The sequence below is a fragment of the Oryzias latipes genome, chromosome 22, assembly GCF_053564925.1.
Source record: "Oryzias latipes strain Hd-rR chromosome 22, Olatipes_Hd-rR_3.1".
Classification (NCBI taxonomy): Eukaryota; Metazoa; Chordata; class Actinopteri; order Beloniformes; family Adrianichthyidae; genus Oryzias; species Oryzias latipes.
In genome coordinates, this window is record NC_136258.1 from 29,199,656 (window position 1) to 29,215,558 (window position 15,903).

The 15,903-nt window shown below is 41.3% G+C and overlaps 1 protein-coding gene across 1 annotated transcript; it reads right to left on the bottom strand.

Annotated features, from left to right (window-relative positions):
- Nucleotides 1–10,780: 10,780 nt before the first annotated feature.
- Nucleotides 10,781–15,871, bottom strand: cox16 (cytochrome c oxidase assembly factor COX16). Its single transcript, XM_004082083.5, has 4 exons — nt 15,649–15,871; nt 14,102–14,179; nt 12,941–13,009; nt 10,781–12,453 (listed from the first exon to the last, which is right to left on the bottom strand). The coding sequence occupies exons 1-4, from the start codon at nt 15,706–15,708 to the stop codon at nt 12,340–12,342; spliced, it is 321 nt and encodes a 106-aa protein (XP_004082131.1). The 5' UTR covers nt 15,709–15,871; the 3' UTR covers nt 10,781–12,339.
- Between the last annotated feature and the right edge of the window lie 32 nt (nt 15,872–15,903).

A 15,903-nucleotide genomic window follows, 5' to 3' on the forward strand; every position in this document is an offset into this window, starting at 1 on the left:
AGACCGAAATGTTCAACCTGCGCTAAACCTTCACGTAACAAGGCTTAAGAGTTTGCGAACTAATTTGTGGTAAAATAACAACTGACATTGTAGTTATTGAGCGTGGTCATGACCTCGGTTGTAAGACGTCGATAAAAACAAATTTCAGTGGTCTTAGTTCGACGAAAAAGATTTTTAAGTAGAAAGGAGTCTATGAGCAGCGCTTCCGATGGAAGTTTAAGCCACAACAGCAGCTTGACTGCAGCTGCAGCCTGCAGCAACGGTCTCTGTTCTGCCTCTGTCGAACGTAGCCTAACTTTCTCTGGAATTTGCCTAAAGTTGGGCAAATCTTTCTAAAACACAGTAAGGTAATATCGGTCCAATATATTTTGTGTAAAATGATTTTGCAATTATTTCGGTTTTCTTATTTTGAATAAATGTCTCTACTTTATTTTGTAATTCCTAATTACCATGATTTAGTTAAGTTTTGCTAAAAAGTAATGCTATTGACACTAATTGTAAGTATTTGTTGGTTTAGATCCGGACTCCCTTAAAAAGAATGTTTGCAATGTTTAATTTAGTTTATATGTTTATATGTTTTGATATTTCTCAGATTACTTAGTGTTGGTGTTAAAGGATTTATTGGTGTTTAAAGATAGTTTGCAGCAGATCCCATGTTTTGATGTAATTATAGTTTGAAGACAGTGTAAGTGGATGTTGTACAGAATGGGGAAAGGACAAAGCAGTGAATTAAAGTAGAAATGAACGGCATTGGAAGTGATAGAGGGTCTGTGGACACAGAAAGGTATGGTAAGGTAAGGAAAGGTGCTGGTTCTAGTAGAACAGAAGAAGGGAGAACATGAATGTTAATGCTAGTGATAAACGATTCATTTCAGTGAAATGGTTTATCTTGTTTATCTGTAAGGTGCCTAATTTGTTGTGTTATGTCTTTTGGTGTGGTTTTGAGAAAACGGTTAAAAGTTATTGTCTGCGTATTGATTGTCTGTGTTTTAACGAACCTGTTGTGGTTTAGAGTGTGAATTGTGTTTTTAGTTAAATAAGGAAAAGCTTAAATTGTGGAATTTTGTTGCTTTTAGCACTTCTCAGAATTCTATTTGTAGGACAGCAAGTCCTTAATGGTAAGTCAAAACAAATTGTCTTTGTTTCTGGATTAAAAGTGAATGATTAGCTGCCAGTATGCATCTAAAACAATGTATTTTTCAAAGATTTTGCTCCACATCCGTCATATAGTTCAGAGAAAAGTTTAAGGTTTTTTTCCTTTGCTGATTTTCATCATTGATTAACCAACTTTAGCATCCATAGAGTTGGTGATGGTGAAAAGAAAGCATGACAGTAACAAATCTGCTTTAACAACATCTGCAGTAACAACATGTTTTTTCCAAGCAGCACATAGCTTTAATGTTGCAGGAAAGGCGCAGAGCCGTCCTGAGACCTCATAAATCTTTACACAGAAAACCCCCTCTGCTTCATTGGGTGAGTGACAAAAAGAGCATTTCTCAGTTCTTTGGCTTCACAGGAAGGAGCCGTGTTAGGGGGGTCTGACCCTCAGGTCAGCTCCGCTAATCAAATGAAGCCATGACTGCATGCATGGAGAATGCATCGGAGCGTCTGCGAGGTGATAAGAGTCGATTTAAAATACATCTGATTCATCACTGCAGAGCACATTTGAAGAAAAAGGACAAAGGGAGGAGTTGAACAACTGAAAAACAGTCATTTACACTGCAGGAACAATCCACTCTGGATAATGAAGGTGTTTAAAAAAAAAAAAGCACATAACATGATGAGTTTAAATACCCTCAGGACCTGTAGCAATGTTCAGGTATCGGAGGCCGGGACGGGAGGACGGGTATCCCCTCCTGGAAGGCGTGGGCCACCCAGGGACCCCCCAGCAGCAGCTGGAAATGGCATCTGTGGCGCTCAGGACATATGGCAACGACTGCCCACAACAAGGTACCCAACAGCAGAATGCACAGACCAGGAGCAGAGGACACGAACAGCACCCACGACCGCTCCAAGCTCCTCCACTGTGGCGAAGACCACAGGTGACAAGTCGGACAATACCACTTGGTGATGTAGGAGCCATGGTCCCTTTCAAGCTCAGAGGTAACTCCATGAATGGACACTGGTGCAATGTGTTCCTCTATAAACTGCCGGTTGCCTCCATCAGCTCTGACAAATGAACATATGACTCCTCAAACCCGGCAAAAGACCATCCAACTGACTTTTGACCAGATGGTGGAACATTCATTTGTGCATTCACCACACACGCCTGTGAATCTGTTGGGACGGAACGTTTTTGTCAAAACAGGAGCCAGCATTCTTTCAGACTGGATGCCATGCCACACCCCACAGCCAACCCCTGCTGCTGACACCTGCTGGATCCAGAGGGCCCTGAAACGCCAGGTGTGTCCATGTATTTCGGGTTTGGATGCCATGAGTCCTGTCCTAGAAGCAATATTTTTCCGCCTCCGATGACCTGAACTGCACATTCTATTATGACAGAGAGGATGATCAACTGTACCGGGAAGCATTTCATCAGGTAGATGGCCATACGTGGTATTTAAACTACACTGACATATAAATTGGTCAAGAGGGTGTATAGTTTATTTTTTATTCACACACTCACATTTGCCATGATACCGGAAGTTAGTCACACCTGTATCGCACATAGAATTAGCACTCCCCTGGTCATGAAGCTCGACAACTCAGACCCATGACTGAGAGGGATGTAAACAAACATCTGTCTAAACTGGGATTTTCAGGTGTTCACTTCTCTCCCTCAATAAATATGTACAGGATAACTTTGTCTTCAAGTACTACCTCCTCAGTTCTGGAGCATTTCTACATCGTCAGTCATCGCAGCAGATAGAAGACAGATCATGAAGATGCAGAGGTGATGTTAAAAACGCTCTCTGATGCTTCATGGTCAACAGGTTCATTTGATGTTTGTTCATGCTTCACCGCTTCCCCGGTGGAGATTCAGGTAACTGCAAGAGCACAAATGTTTTTAGATCTCAGTGCAGCTGAGTGAAGGATGCAGATGAAGGAAATTCTGATTGGTTTGTGGAACTCTGGTGTAATTGAGCATTCATATTTTTCACGGTTTACTCGTTTGAGACCGGTTTTACAAGCAGATAATAAAACTTATCGCATGGCACATGATTTAAGGGCTGTTAGTGAAGTCATCATTACTCCAGTCCTCCCTGTGCCTGATCTACATAGCATGCTGTCAACTTTAGCCCCACAATGTGTGTGGTTTGTGTGTGGTTCACTGCTATTGCTTTAGCAAGTGCTTTCTTTTGCATTCCATTACATGAAATAGCAGACATCTATTCGCATTTCAGTATAAAGGTATCCGTTTGCAGTACACAGCTTGCCACAAGGATTTAAATATTCTCCTGGCATTTTCAATCACTGTTTAAAGTTTCTCCGACAGGATATTATGCTATTAGAGGGTTGTGTTTTTGATGTAAGGTTGATTAGCTCCTGCTAACGGCACCGACTGCTGAAATCTGCCTGCAAGTAATGAAAGATCTTCTTTTGACGTTGTTTGATTTGGGTTTTGAAGTGTCTAACAGGAATTTGCAACGTTGCAGAAGGGAAGTCCCATTTTTAGGTACAACTGTTTCCAGCACAGGTTCTTCAATGTCTACGGAGCATAGAAAGTCTGTTTTGCAGCATAAATGTCCAGAGACAGTAAGAGAAATGATGGTTTTCTTGAGTCTTTGTGGTTATGGAAGACATTTTCTTCTTTGTTTTGTGGAACCTACTACCCCTTGAGGTCAATGCTAAACGACAAGGGTGACAGACCTCACGGCTGCAAGGCAACGACAATAAGTGGTTTCATTTCTTCACCTTGTGATCTTGCTTTTCCCAGGACCGTGGACAGGACGCCTGTTAATCTGAACGGTGCACTGATCTGTTTGTTGTTCTTCTATTTTATGTTCAATTTTTATTCAATTTATATTTTTCCTTTCAATATTATCTGGTTTTGTGTTTGTGCCTTATCTCTGTTTGACTCTGCAATGTTTCCACTCCAAGAGAGGGAGATGGACATTAGGGAGTCTTAAGGAAATTGTTTTATTATCATCGTCAAATTGTTTTATTATTATCATTTGAATGTATTTGTTTAGAAGGGATGTTTAAATGGTAACTCAGATTGACCTTTTTCACTTTTTCTACAGCTTTGTTTGTGTGTTCCTCTGGTTCACTCATCCTCAGCAAGGATGAGGAAGTTTTACGACACTGTCCTGGGTTGATAAGGCAGTTATACGACTGTCTCTAATGAACTTTTCTTTTTGTCTTGAATTTTTTTCTTCCCCACTTGTGTTCTTAATGACAGCATGAGGAGACGCAGACCTTTGAGAAGAGAAACACTGATGGACTTTTTCCCATCACATTTGCTGCTCTCCCCTCCGCAGGCGTAACATGATTCTTGTGTCTTGTGTTTTGTTTTTCTAATATGGTTTTTGGATTATTGTTTTTTATATTTAAGTTACTGACCCTAACGCTAATCAATATTTAGATCCACAGCAGATTCATCTTTGGGAGAAGGTACATATGTGTGGACACTCCAATTCTTTTACAGCTGTTCTGTTGTGTCCTCTGTATCAGATCTCTAATTACCAGGTTTATTGAGAAGTTCATAGGAGGCCTGGTCCAAGCTGGTCAGAGCTTGTGGGACATACAGAAGGACGCGAGTGTTCGAGGCCCTGAAGGATCTTTTGGATTTTGTTGCATTTTACTTATTGCTATTCTTATTTAGGTAGAGCGCATGTATCACAGCCCCTCCAATGGGACCCCATGGAGGAGATGGAAGTAATTTCCTGAATTACGCTTGCTGTTCTGTTTAACAATTCTGTTTTTCTTTTAGTCATCTGTGGGATTTTGTTCTGCCTTAACATGTCTCGCTTTCCTCCCCCTTAATTCCAGGTGTTCTTTTGCTTTACAGGAACTGTTATCTTTTTTACGGTTATGCTTTTTTTTTTTACTATTTGACTTTGACTTACACTGAATTAGACTTTGAATTTGTTTTATTTACCTTGTTTACCACTTTAGTTTTTGTACTATGTAACTTTACTTAATGACTTTGTGCCAAGGGGTTAGGTCGATCTTGTAAGCATGGGCATCCTTCGGGGTGGTTGTCGCAGGAGCACGGAACCGTCGCGAGACTTTTCCTGTCAGACTATACACTGAATGTTTAATTGATGCTCCAGACAGGTTTCGCTCGCACGTTCATGCATGGACGCCTAACTCCTTTGAAATATTTTGTGTTCCAGATTGTGCGGGCTTCAGACCACAGCTGTCAGGTTAGGTTAGGTTTGTAATGTTTTGTTGTTTTGAGTGTTGTAGTGTTAAATCTTTTAGGTGATCACACTTTGTGTGATCAAGAGAGGGAAATGTAGAAAATGTATGTTTTAATATCTTATTCTTCATTATGTTATAGCTTTATCTTTAGTGTGAAGTGAACTCATTTTGAACTCAACAGGACTTATTCTCCAGTGACCTTCACTTGTGCTTTGTAGTTGCAGCAGCAACTAGGACTTCTTTGTGCAAATCTAGGAGTTTCCAGAGACGTAATAAATATGTCATGTACTACATTTCTACTATCTGGGTTGAACACCTTATCCTTGGGAAAGTGTTCAGGTTCGTGTTCTCATGTGGAGGATGAAGCTGACCTCTGATCTCGTGCCGGCGATGGAGTATTCGTTTGGCTGGTATGATTTACTTTGGACCAGAGGAGGACTCCTTTTGATCATGGATTGTGTGCGCCGGTGAATGGCCCCCACCCCTGGAAAGGCGGAGCGGATCTGGACTTTGCAACCTTCAGCTATTGGCCGGTGGAAGCAGGCGGGCTATCAGCTGACGAATCAGAGTGTTCCGGGGCGGAGGATCAGCGACCATGATCTTTCCGGAAGGCGGAGATTCAAACACATCTTAAAAAGACTGGTTTTAAAGTTTTCCATTGTTCTTAGGAAAATCTACGAGTAATTCGCATGTAACTTGTGCGTCAGTAGATCTTTACTTGAGAATCCAGATATATCTGCATTAATGTTTTAAACTGTGCTTTAGAACTATTGTCAGGGAAATAAACTCTGTGTATTTTTACACCGGTTGAATCCTTGTTTGTTTTACCACTCTCGACTATCGAACACGCATGGATGGAAAGAACCCAAAAACGGACGAATCTCTTTCCTTCAGTTAGTCAATAAAACTTAAGCTTAATTAACTTAATTACTTAAGCTTATTAACACTGACACATTTGTTAGGCACCTATAATGTCAATAAATGCATCATTAGCATCTTAAAAAATCCTAATAATAATGCTTGTAATGCTTGTAAATGTCTTAACAAAGTAATTTAATAAACCTTATTAGACTTATTGTACTAATAAATGTCTTACTAACACCCTATAAATTCATTTATAATGTTTGTTAATGTGTTAACAAAGCTTGTTAAAGAATCTTAATATAAAGTGTTACCGATTATTCTGTTATCAGACATGGTTTGTGTTTCTCACATACCTGACTCTGATGAAGATGGAGGTACCCCATCAAAACATGTCAGGTCTGTGAGAAACACAAACCGTGTCTGATGACAGAATAACCTAAGAAGTCAGTAAACACAGACACTATGAACTTCATTGAAATAAACTACTAAAAAGTCACTTTAGAATACGTTTTTTTGACAAAAAAACTTTAATTCAGTTGTTTACGTCAGATGTGGCTTGAGAAACTTCTGACTGTAAGAACTTCTCCTTTTAACACCTCTTTCTTGAAAAATGACTACGTTCAATTCCATTTACATTTCTATAGCCCACTATGACAATGGTCGTCTCAATGGGCTTCATACCAGTAACTGTATAGGAACATGACATCATAGAATTCAATAGGTGATGGCTAAACTAAACTAAACAGATGAAATGATCAAGAATAGAGGTGTTACAAGAACAACATGCAGCAGGTTCATTAGCTTAGCTAAAAGTCCACAGAGCTGATTCAGGGTCAGGCGGGCGGGGGTCAATAACAGGCATGAGATTATCAGGTGAGAGTCGGGGTCAGGACACAGAAGATCAGGTCGAGCTGTAACACTCTGTAATGAAGGCAGAGTGGCTCAAACAAGACTTGAGGGAATGAGAGTCATCCAGGAAGCGTGGCTGGAACTCTGGAGACGGTTCCCATGGTGACCAGAGGGGGAGACAGTTCTGACGTCTGACAAGAGGAGAGTAGAAGTAGATGAGAGTAGAGGACTGAACCCCAGTGCACCATAGTTACCCCAGCTTTTAACTTCTAGCAGCTACTAACAACTAAATGTTATTGAAATATAATTCAAACATGTTGACAGTAAGCTGCATGCACTATGGTACTTATAGTGAGTGGTAATGATAATGTAATTAATAATAATAATAAATCTACATTTTTAGGACATCATTGCTCCATACAGTTTTGGATGCAGGCTGTTGCAGCATTCCTGCTCTGCACCCCCAACGGCATCAGTCCCCCATGATGATGGGGGGGACCGCGGGGTTAATCGTCACAGCATGGCCTCCTGCAGAGAGGAGCATTTCACAGGGCGGGAGGTCTGGTGGGTGGAGCTGATCCCTTGGGGCGGGGCATCGATCATCAGAGCAAACCTCCACCTGCCTGTTTGCCTCAGCAGGTCAGTCTGCTGCTGAGATGCAGCAGCGGGGAACCCTGATCCCACAGAACGGTTCTCCGCCTGTTCTCCTCTGTGCAGCAGTGGGGGGCCAGGTGCTGATGGGGAGGGGGGGTCATCAGCTCTGACACGCCCCCACGGCCTCCTCCACCTGCAGCCGCAGTGATGAACAGTGAAGCTGTGAAGTAGGAACCGCGGCGAGTCGCCTGGGATCAGGATCAGAACACCTCCGAGGCCGCGGGCCCGATTCCGTCAGCGGAGCGTCTCTGAAGTGTGAAGTGGAGGTGCGGGTCAGACGCTGCCGCGCGCCCTCTGGCAACACCACAGCACGCACGCGCTCACAGGAAGTGGCAGCTCTAGAAGGTCGCTTCACCCAAATTACAGAGGACAGTCACCCCTGGTGCTCGCTGCCCCCCCCCCCCCCCCCCCCCCAAATTGATGACATCACAGCGGGAGAAACCACAGAAAAATGAGTGCAGCCAAAAGCTCTTCTGGGGGTCAAAAGAAAGAAAAAGTCCAAATCAATGAAGCCAAAACCACGTGGGATATTCAAAGGAGGGTTTAACTTATTATGGGATGGCCATGCGACCAGCGGCTTGAGGATGAGGATGAGGGGTTTATGTATATAGGTGAATTACAGACGATCACTAAACAACAAAACACTGACGGTTCATAAATAAGACAAGGAACAACATTTAAGAAAGAGAAGAGTAGATTAAAAATAAGATATACATTTTGCAAAAAATAATATTGCAGTGTCTCGACCTTTTAATTATTGTCAGCATTACTGTCTCGTAAATTTATGAGAAAAAAAGTCACAAACTTACGACTTTAAATCTCGTAAATATACTTTTTCAGTGTTTGGCCCTAAAACTGTCGTATATTTGAATCTTTTCACAACAGTTTTACTTTTCTGCCTCTTCTTTTTATTCTTTTCTTTATGCTTTTTCTTTCATCGTTTTTGTTTTTTGCAAAGCTTTTCTTTTGGTCGTCCAAATGTCTCCTATAGATGTTTCCTTGGTCAAAGTAACCTTTGACCTTCCGGTCTCATTTCTCTGTCGTCCACAATTTGTTTTGTTTTTCCTCAAAAATCATTTTTAAATCATCTTCTGCAAATTTTTCTTAATTTCTGCCAATAACTTTGTTTTCCCTGCTGATCTATTTGTTTCTGCGTATCTGAGGGAAGCAGGCCTCGTCGGACCTGCCTGTGTTTGAAGCAGCCGTTGTAGCTGTAGCTGTTGTAGCCTTCAGCAGAAGGAGGACTTCCCTCACAGCGACTCTCCACAGAGAAACCGTTTCCATCAGGTTGGAAGATGAAGAACAAAGGAGGAAGAGCCGCTCTGGGTCGGCCCCCCTCTGTCCAGCAGCCGCGTCTCCATGGCAACATCGGCCCCTGCCCTGGCGGGGAGTTAAAGTGACGGCGATTATCTGTGCGAGTTCATTACGAGGAGAACGAAGCGAAGCAGCCAGAGGGGGCATTTGTTCTGCGTGGACTCCCCCTCAGCTGCCAAGCCGCCCTCTATTTATAGACACGACATGAAAGAGAGAACAAGCCAGAATCAGACCAGGCCTTTCTGGACTCACCCACTTCCTGCTTCTGTGACACTTCAGCGACTCAGAGAGAAGCAGAAGTTCTGATCCAGATCCTCGCCGTCCTTCATGCACATCTGGATCTGCACTGCTGGTCCATCTGCTCCTCCAACAGCTGCAGGCCTTCAGTCACGCTGCAGGGAACCAAGAACAGAGATCCTGCAACCTGAGACCAAACTCAGAGACATGAACTTTAGGATCTTTGCTGCAGAAACAGCTTCTGGAATTTTTACAGGACGATTTTTGCTCCGTTTCTGAACAAAAGAGGCAGAAGAATGAAAGGAAACTGATGAGATTCCCTCCTCAGACCAACGCAGCGATTATGAGGTCACGTTTACCACCAACGAGCTTCAGATTGTCCATTTGTGCTTCCATCCATCAATCAAACCATCCATCCATTCATTCATCTATACTTCTATCTATATTTCTATCCATTTATCTATTTATACTTTCATCCATCCATCCAATGTTTCATGTATCCATCCATCCATACTTCTTTCCATCCAATGACTCAACTATCCATCCATCCATTTTTTCATCCATTTATACCCCATATCTGTATTTTCATGCATCCATCCAAACATCCATCCATCAATCATCTGAACCTCTAAATCCCTTTGTGGGTTAACACGGTTCACATTTTTATTCTCCTTTTTTCATTTCTTTTCATGTTATTTTCCTGTTTTTATTTTAGAAATCAATTTCAGCTTCAATTATTTTCTTTCTTATTTACTTTCAACATTTTTATTTTTGCTTATGTGTAACAAAAATCCCTACAATGACAAAAAGATAATTAATGTGGTTCATGGATCATTTCTTGAATCTTCTCTAAAACTATCATGACAAAAAGTTGTTTTCTAACATTTCTGTATATTTAGGAGTTTCCAGAGTCTATTTTTATTTTTACTGCTACTACAAACATGTATTAAAATGTGCAGCAGCAGGTTTTTAATCTGGAGAGAACGCCGCCCCCCCCTCCCAGACTCAGACAATAACTAACCTCCTGATGTGTTTCATGTTCATGTTGACACAAAAATCCTCCCAACTCCACAAGTTCACATTAAAAACCTTCAATAAAGTCAGCTCTGGACAGTAAAGCCTCAGTTTTGTAACTTGTAAAGTTTACTTAGAGGAGTCAAAGATCAGAAGGACTGTGCGGTGGATCGAACCATCGTGTGCTTTTGGTTCAGTCCTTTCTCTTTAGTGTTCATGTCTGTGTTTGTGTGTTGGATGGACAAACACACACACATGGCGGGGTTGTGTTGTGCGTACATCTTTGTGTTTTACAGGAAGCAGAAGGTTCACTGGGGGGGGGGGGGGGGGGGGCAGCAGCGGACGTAAAAGCTGAAGCTCGTTGGGCCGTACCATGTGTGGGTCTGACACCTAAGCAAAGTCATAGTGATTTTATTTTGGTAACTTAAAATATAGAATGGGAAGAGTCAACATTGTCTGATTTAAAAAAATGTTTTTCAATATAAAAAAAATAAATACAATGAATGTTTCTTAACCAATAAGTGTCTAAAAGTATGATTGAGGACACAAAGTTCTGTTTATGTCCAACATTCATGTAGATTCTCCAGAACTTTTAAAAGGTTCAGAAACCTGAACGCTGCTTCAAAAATATTCAATATTCAAAAATAAAATTTCATCGTCGTCACAGAATTCTTCAGCCTTTTTTCTGATATCGAACCGATCTCTACATTTTCAGATTTGTTTAGAAAATGTAGAACCGAATTTTCCTGCATTTGTTACAAACGTTTAAATGTCTTTTTGTTTTTTAACAGGACTTTCAAAGATCCTGAGGTCTCATTGAGGACAGGAGTCCCTGATGACTCAAGCTCAGGTTCCTCTGCTGCAGAGCAGCGCTCGGTTTTTTACCCAGCATTCCCTGTGGCGTCTGCAGCTCTGAGGAGATGCTGCAGTGAAACACAAACGCTGGAGCTTCAACATGAAGGACAGAAAGATAAGAACACATTTACACAATTTTCTGGTTTCCTTCTCTGCAGAAAAGTCAAAATGATCGCAGCTGATTAACAGAAACGTTTTTTTCTTCCTTCTTATTTGTAAACTATTGCTGCTTTATAATGTAGAGCTTTGAGCTTCTTTTCAAAGTGTAAAGCACATTTCTTCCTTGATAAAATGTATTATTATTTTTCTTAGATAACATTGTTGGAAGTTGAAAAAAGAAAAGATTTTCAAAGTAAAAGGCAGTAAAAAAAATCTGCACTGGGCTCAGAGTGAATACTTTGAATCATCTGAAAGAAAGAAAATCTTCAATTCTTCTTGTATCAATAAATAGAAACAGAATATTTCTGAAAACCATCAAATAATCTGAAGAAAATGTAAATATGTTCCAAAAAATTACTGACAGTAAATTCAGACGTAGGTGAAGATGACAATTGGCTGAAAATTCTACTAAAAACGCCACAAAAATGCTAAAAACCTGAGGTTTACTCTGAGTAACACTAAAGTAATTAAAAGAAAACTAACGTGTACTTCATGTTCAAGTACTTCCAATGACTGAGAGGAGTTTAATGATATATATTTCTGATCTAAATGTATAAAAAGCTCAGATGACATCACTGATGACATCACTGATGACCTCGCCGCTGCAGCTGGACGTCCGGCGGTGAGGCGACGCAACCTGTGACCGAAACTTCGTCATAAACCGCCCGCAACCCGACAGCAGAGCCTGGATGTAATCTGTTAATCCCGACACAAAGTACTTGATTACTCTGTCAGATGAGTTTGGGGATTACAGGTGATCAGTTTTCAGGAAGCTCCGCTCAACGAGCAGCTGAGGGAACGAAGGGGAGGAGTCAAAGGTGACTCAGGACATCTCTGGGTTTTAGGCTCCTAAATCGATGCAAAGCAGCGTCACCCCCCCCCCCCCCTCCCTGGGATTTTGTCAACAAGAAAACAAAAGGACCAACTGGCATCCTTTATTCAGCTTCAGAGTTTTCCACTGGATCTGGCGCCACCTGCTGGATGTTTGTCAGCGTCACACACGCCCGCTTAGCGACTGCCGTGCACCAACGTGTGCACAAACAAGTCCTGAAGCGTGCGTTCTGGCTCTAGGCTCCGCCCACACTCTCAGGACCCCTTGCTCATCTTCTGGCGCTGCTGCTCCTGGTATTCCCGGGAATCTTCCCACGGACGCGGCCCGCGGATGTTCTTCCACTCGTCCAGATTCTTCTCCTTTAACTTCTGCAGAGAATCAGCAAAGAAACGAGATGAAAAAAACAAGCAGAGGAATAAAAAAAAGAACGAAAAGCTCCGACATCTTCAAGGCTTTTCCGTGAATCTGCAGGTAAACTTTAGTCCAGCTAAACAACTAAACAACTAAAACAACCAAAATGAGGCTGTAGGGGAAAAAACACCAAAACTGAATTCTCCGTCAAAATAAAACAGAACTGAACCAGAAAAGGTCCGACATTAACGGATTCAGACAAACGTTTTTCTGCTCAATGATGTTGGAAACTTTATTTATCCTGATGACTTTTTCAAACTTCCATCAGATTAAAGTGGATTTCACCTCCAGTTTGCCTTTCGGTCCTAAAAAGAGTTTTTCTCAAACACATGAGGCGAGCAGATGATGTGACCACGATGACATCAGATCAGCTGTTCTCAGGCTGCCTGTCAGAGATCATCGGAGCTCCATGGAGGGAAATCCTGTGGATGAAGGGGAGCGTACCTCATACTCCTCCTCCAGGATGACGGCCTGTTTCTGAGGGTTCAGCTTCGCCGCCAGAGACGGATCCAGCTGAAGGGAACAGAGACGGGAAAACTTCCGGAATGAATCCTCTTCAGTCCCAAAACACAAACCTTTAATTATTCTTTAAGTATTGTTTTGACCAAAATGCATCATCATAACAAACACAAAGACGGTTTCATTTCTGGCTCCTGACCAGACCTTCATCACCACAGATGATGAAGATTGGCATTTTTAGCAGCTGCTTCATACAGATGGGGGCATATGGGGGCAGAAAGAGACCAAATCCTTCAAAGGCCTACATCATTAAAACAATTCGATGTTTTTACCTTTTAAGTCTTTCATAACCTTCATTCCTCCCTAAAAACAACCTCACAGCGGTTCTCACATTGTGACATCACAAAGTGAGGACCCGCCCCTTCCAGGAAGAGTCTGCGCTGCAGGCTCCGCCCCCAAGATAACACACACGCCCACTTTCTCAGCTTATCGCTTTCATTTTAAATGTTCAATAGGCACTCCAGGATGATGTCATGAAAAGGGGCGACACCCACACGGAGAGAAAGGCGGAGCCTCAGAGATCGAGTCGTCTTACTTCCAGCTTGAGCTGAAAAATAACTAATATTTCATGAAAAATCCTTCTTTAGTGTGCCAAAGGTAATATATGCTGATCTATATGGATGTGGTTTATGCTGAAAGGCTGAAGAACAGCAGGATGTCGGTCCTTTAACACCAATCTGTCTTCAGGCTGAACAGAGAAGAAAAGTGAATCATGAGATTCATATTTGCAGTAAAATAAGAAGATCAGCTGTTTGGAACAGCAGTAAAAACTGGAAAAGTCGAGAACATTTCCCCGAGTCTGCATTCAAACACGTTTGCACGCCGGAAAAGCGAGAAGATGTTCTGCTGAAGCAAAACTTCAGAACCGTCAAAAAATTCAGCCTGAACAAAATATAAATGCACTTTAGGAAAATAATTCTCTTAACTTTAAATCAAGTTGAATATTTTCTGAGAAACCACCAAATCAAATCATCAAATCATCAAAAACTCACTGGAAGATCATTTCTAACTTCACTTTAGTCAAATGAAAACAAACTTTTCTGTCTTTAACAACAAGTGACGGTAAAGAAAAGAGGAAAAACAAACCCTTTTCTTGATCTTCTGGGCGTCGTATCGGATCTGGGAAAACTCCCGCAGACCAAAGGAGCCTCCGACCACCAGCAACTACAACCCAACAAAGCGGCGGTCAGAGTTCTGATGCTGCACCTGAAACCTTCACGCCGTTTTTGAAACACAAGACCTTTAAAAAAGCAAATACATTCATTTAACTGTTTGTCTGGTAAAGTTAAAATATTGATCTTAAAATTTAAAGTGAATCTAAATCAGAAACAGCAACATCAGCTGCAGCTTAAAGGAGGTTTTTAATACAACATGCCACATTTAAAACGGTTAAATATCCCTGTCAGTTTTTTTTTAATTATTGACAACATTCAAAATTACACAGTATTTTTTCCCACTTGGAACATTCAAATCCAAAAAGTAATGCAGTATAGGGCATTGTAAACAACAATAGAACAAAGTCCTAGCAGCAGATGAAAAATTATTTATTTTTTCATCTTCTTCCGTTTGTCCCTTTCAGGGTCACGGGGCTGCTGGAGCCTATCCCAGCCATTTGTGGGCGAAGACGTGGGACGTCCTGGACAGGTCGCCAGTCTGTCTCAGGGCCACAATCACACACCCACGCACACACACACCTATGACAATTTAGAGCTGCCAATTAACCTATGAAGCATGTTTCTGGATGGTGGGAGGAAGCCAGAGAAAACACACGCATGTACGCGAGAACACGCAACATCAGACCAGCAACATGCAAACTCCACGCAGAAAGGTGCTGTGAGGCAAGAGGGATAACCACTGCGCCATCATGCAGCCGTACATAAAACTATTTAAAACTAATTAAATATTATAAATGGTTAAAATATAAATATAATAAAATAGAGAGATAAGTAATACAAATAAATGAAAGACATATAAAATGTTAAAGTATTCCTGTCAGGTTTTTACTTGATCAATTAGAAGAGTTCCTCACAGTGTGACGTCATCATGCTGTGACGTTAGCCTTCTGTAGCTTTTTCTTCATGAACTAAAGAATGTGCACATGAAGAGCCACTTAAAGCATTAGAATAAGACTGGAAGGTTAAAGATTAACGGCAGTAATGAGTCATCTGTTCATCTGAAGTAGCTGTTGTTAGTGTGTTGTTGTTTACATGTCTTCATTCTTGTTCGTTTGATTTTCTGCCCTCAAATCAGGATGTAATGTTCATTTTCTACCACTGGGTGGCGCATGGAGGTCATCATGGGTCTGTTACCTCATCACGTTAACATTTAGTTACTGTTCACCGTTAAAAGACGATGAGAGCCGTTATTTACTAAAAATAAGTTAAAGGGAAAAAATTACTTTAGTTGTTTTAAAATTCCAATAGAGCAAAAAGCTAAAAGATCTATTTAGTCTGTCGACTTCGCTTTCTGTTGTAAAAATAAATGTCAGAACGCCTAAATTTAATAATAAAGCAAAACAAAAGTACTATGACAGCATAAGACGTGTAACAAAACGCCCCAAGAAAAAAGACACCAGCTAACAACATGTTAGCACCTTTATGCTTCGTTTCCAAAGAACTGTAAACGTTTCTCACCAGCATCGGGACTCCGTACTTTAATGTCTTGTTTCGGTGAAGCGTTCTCAAACCAAACATGACTTTTATCTCGCAAATAAAACCATTTTAAATAGGAAAGACAACCCGCAGGTCACAGCCGGCTCACTTCCGGGTTCTTCTTCTTCGTGATTTTCTTTTAAGCAGCTGATCAATATGAGAAACTCATTAGCGCCACCTCCTGGTTAGAAATGTGCAAAAATCTATTGTAGGTTCAGAAAAAAGTTTTAAAAAACA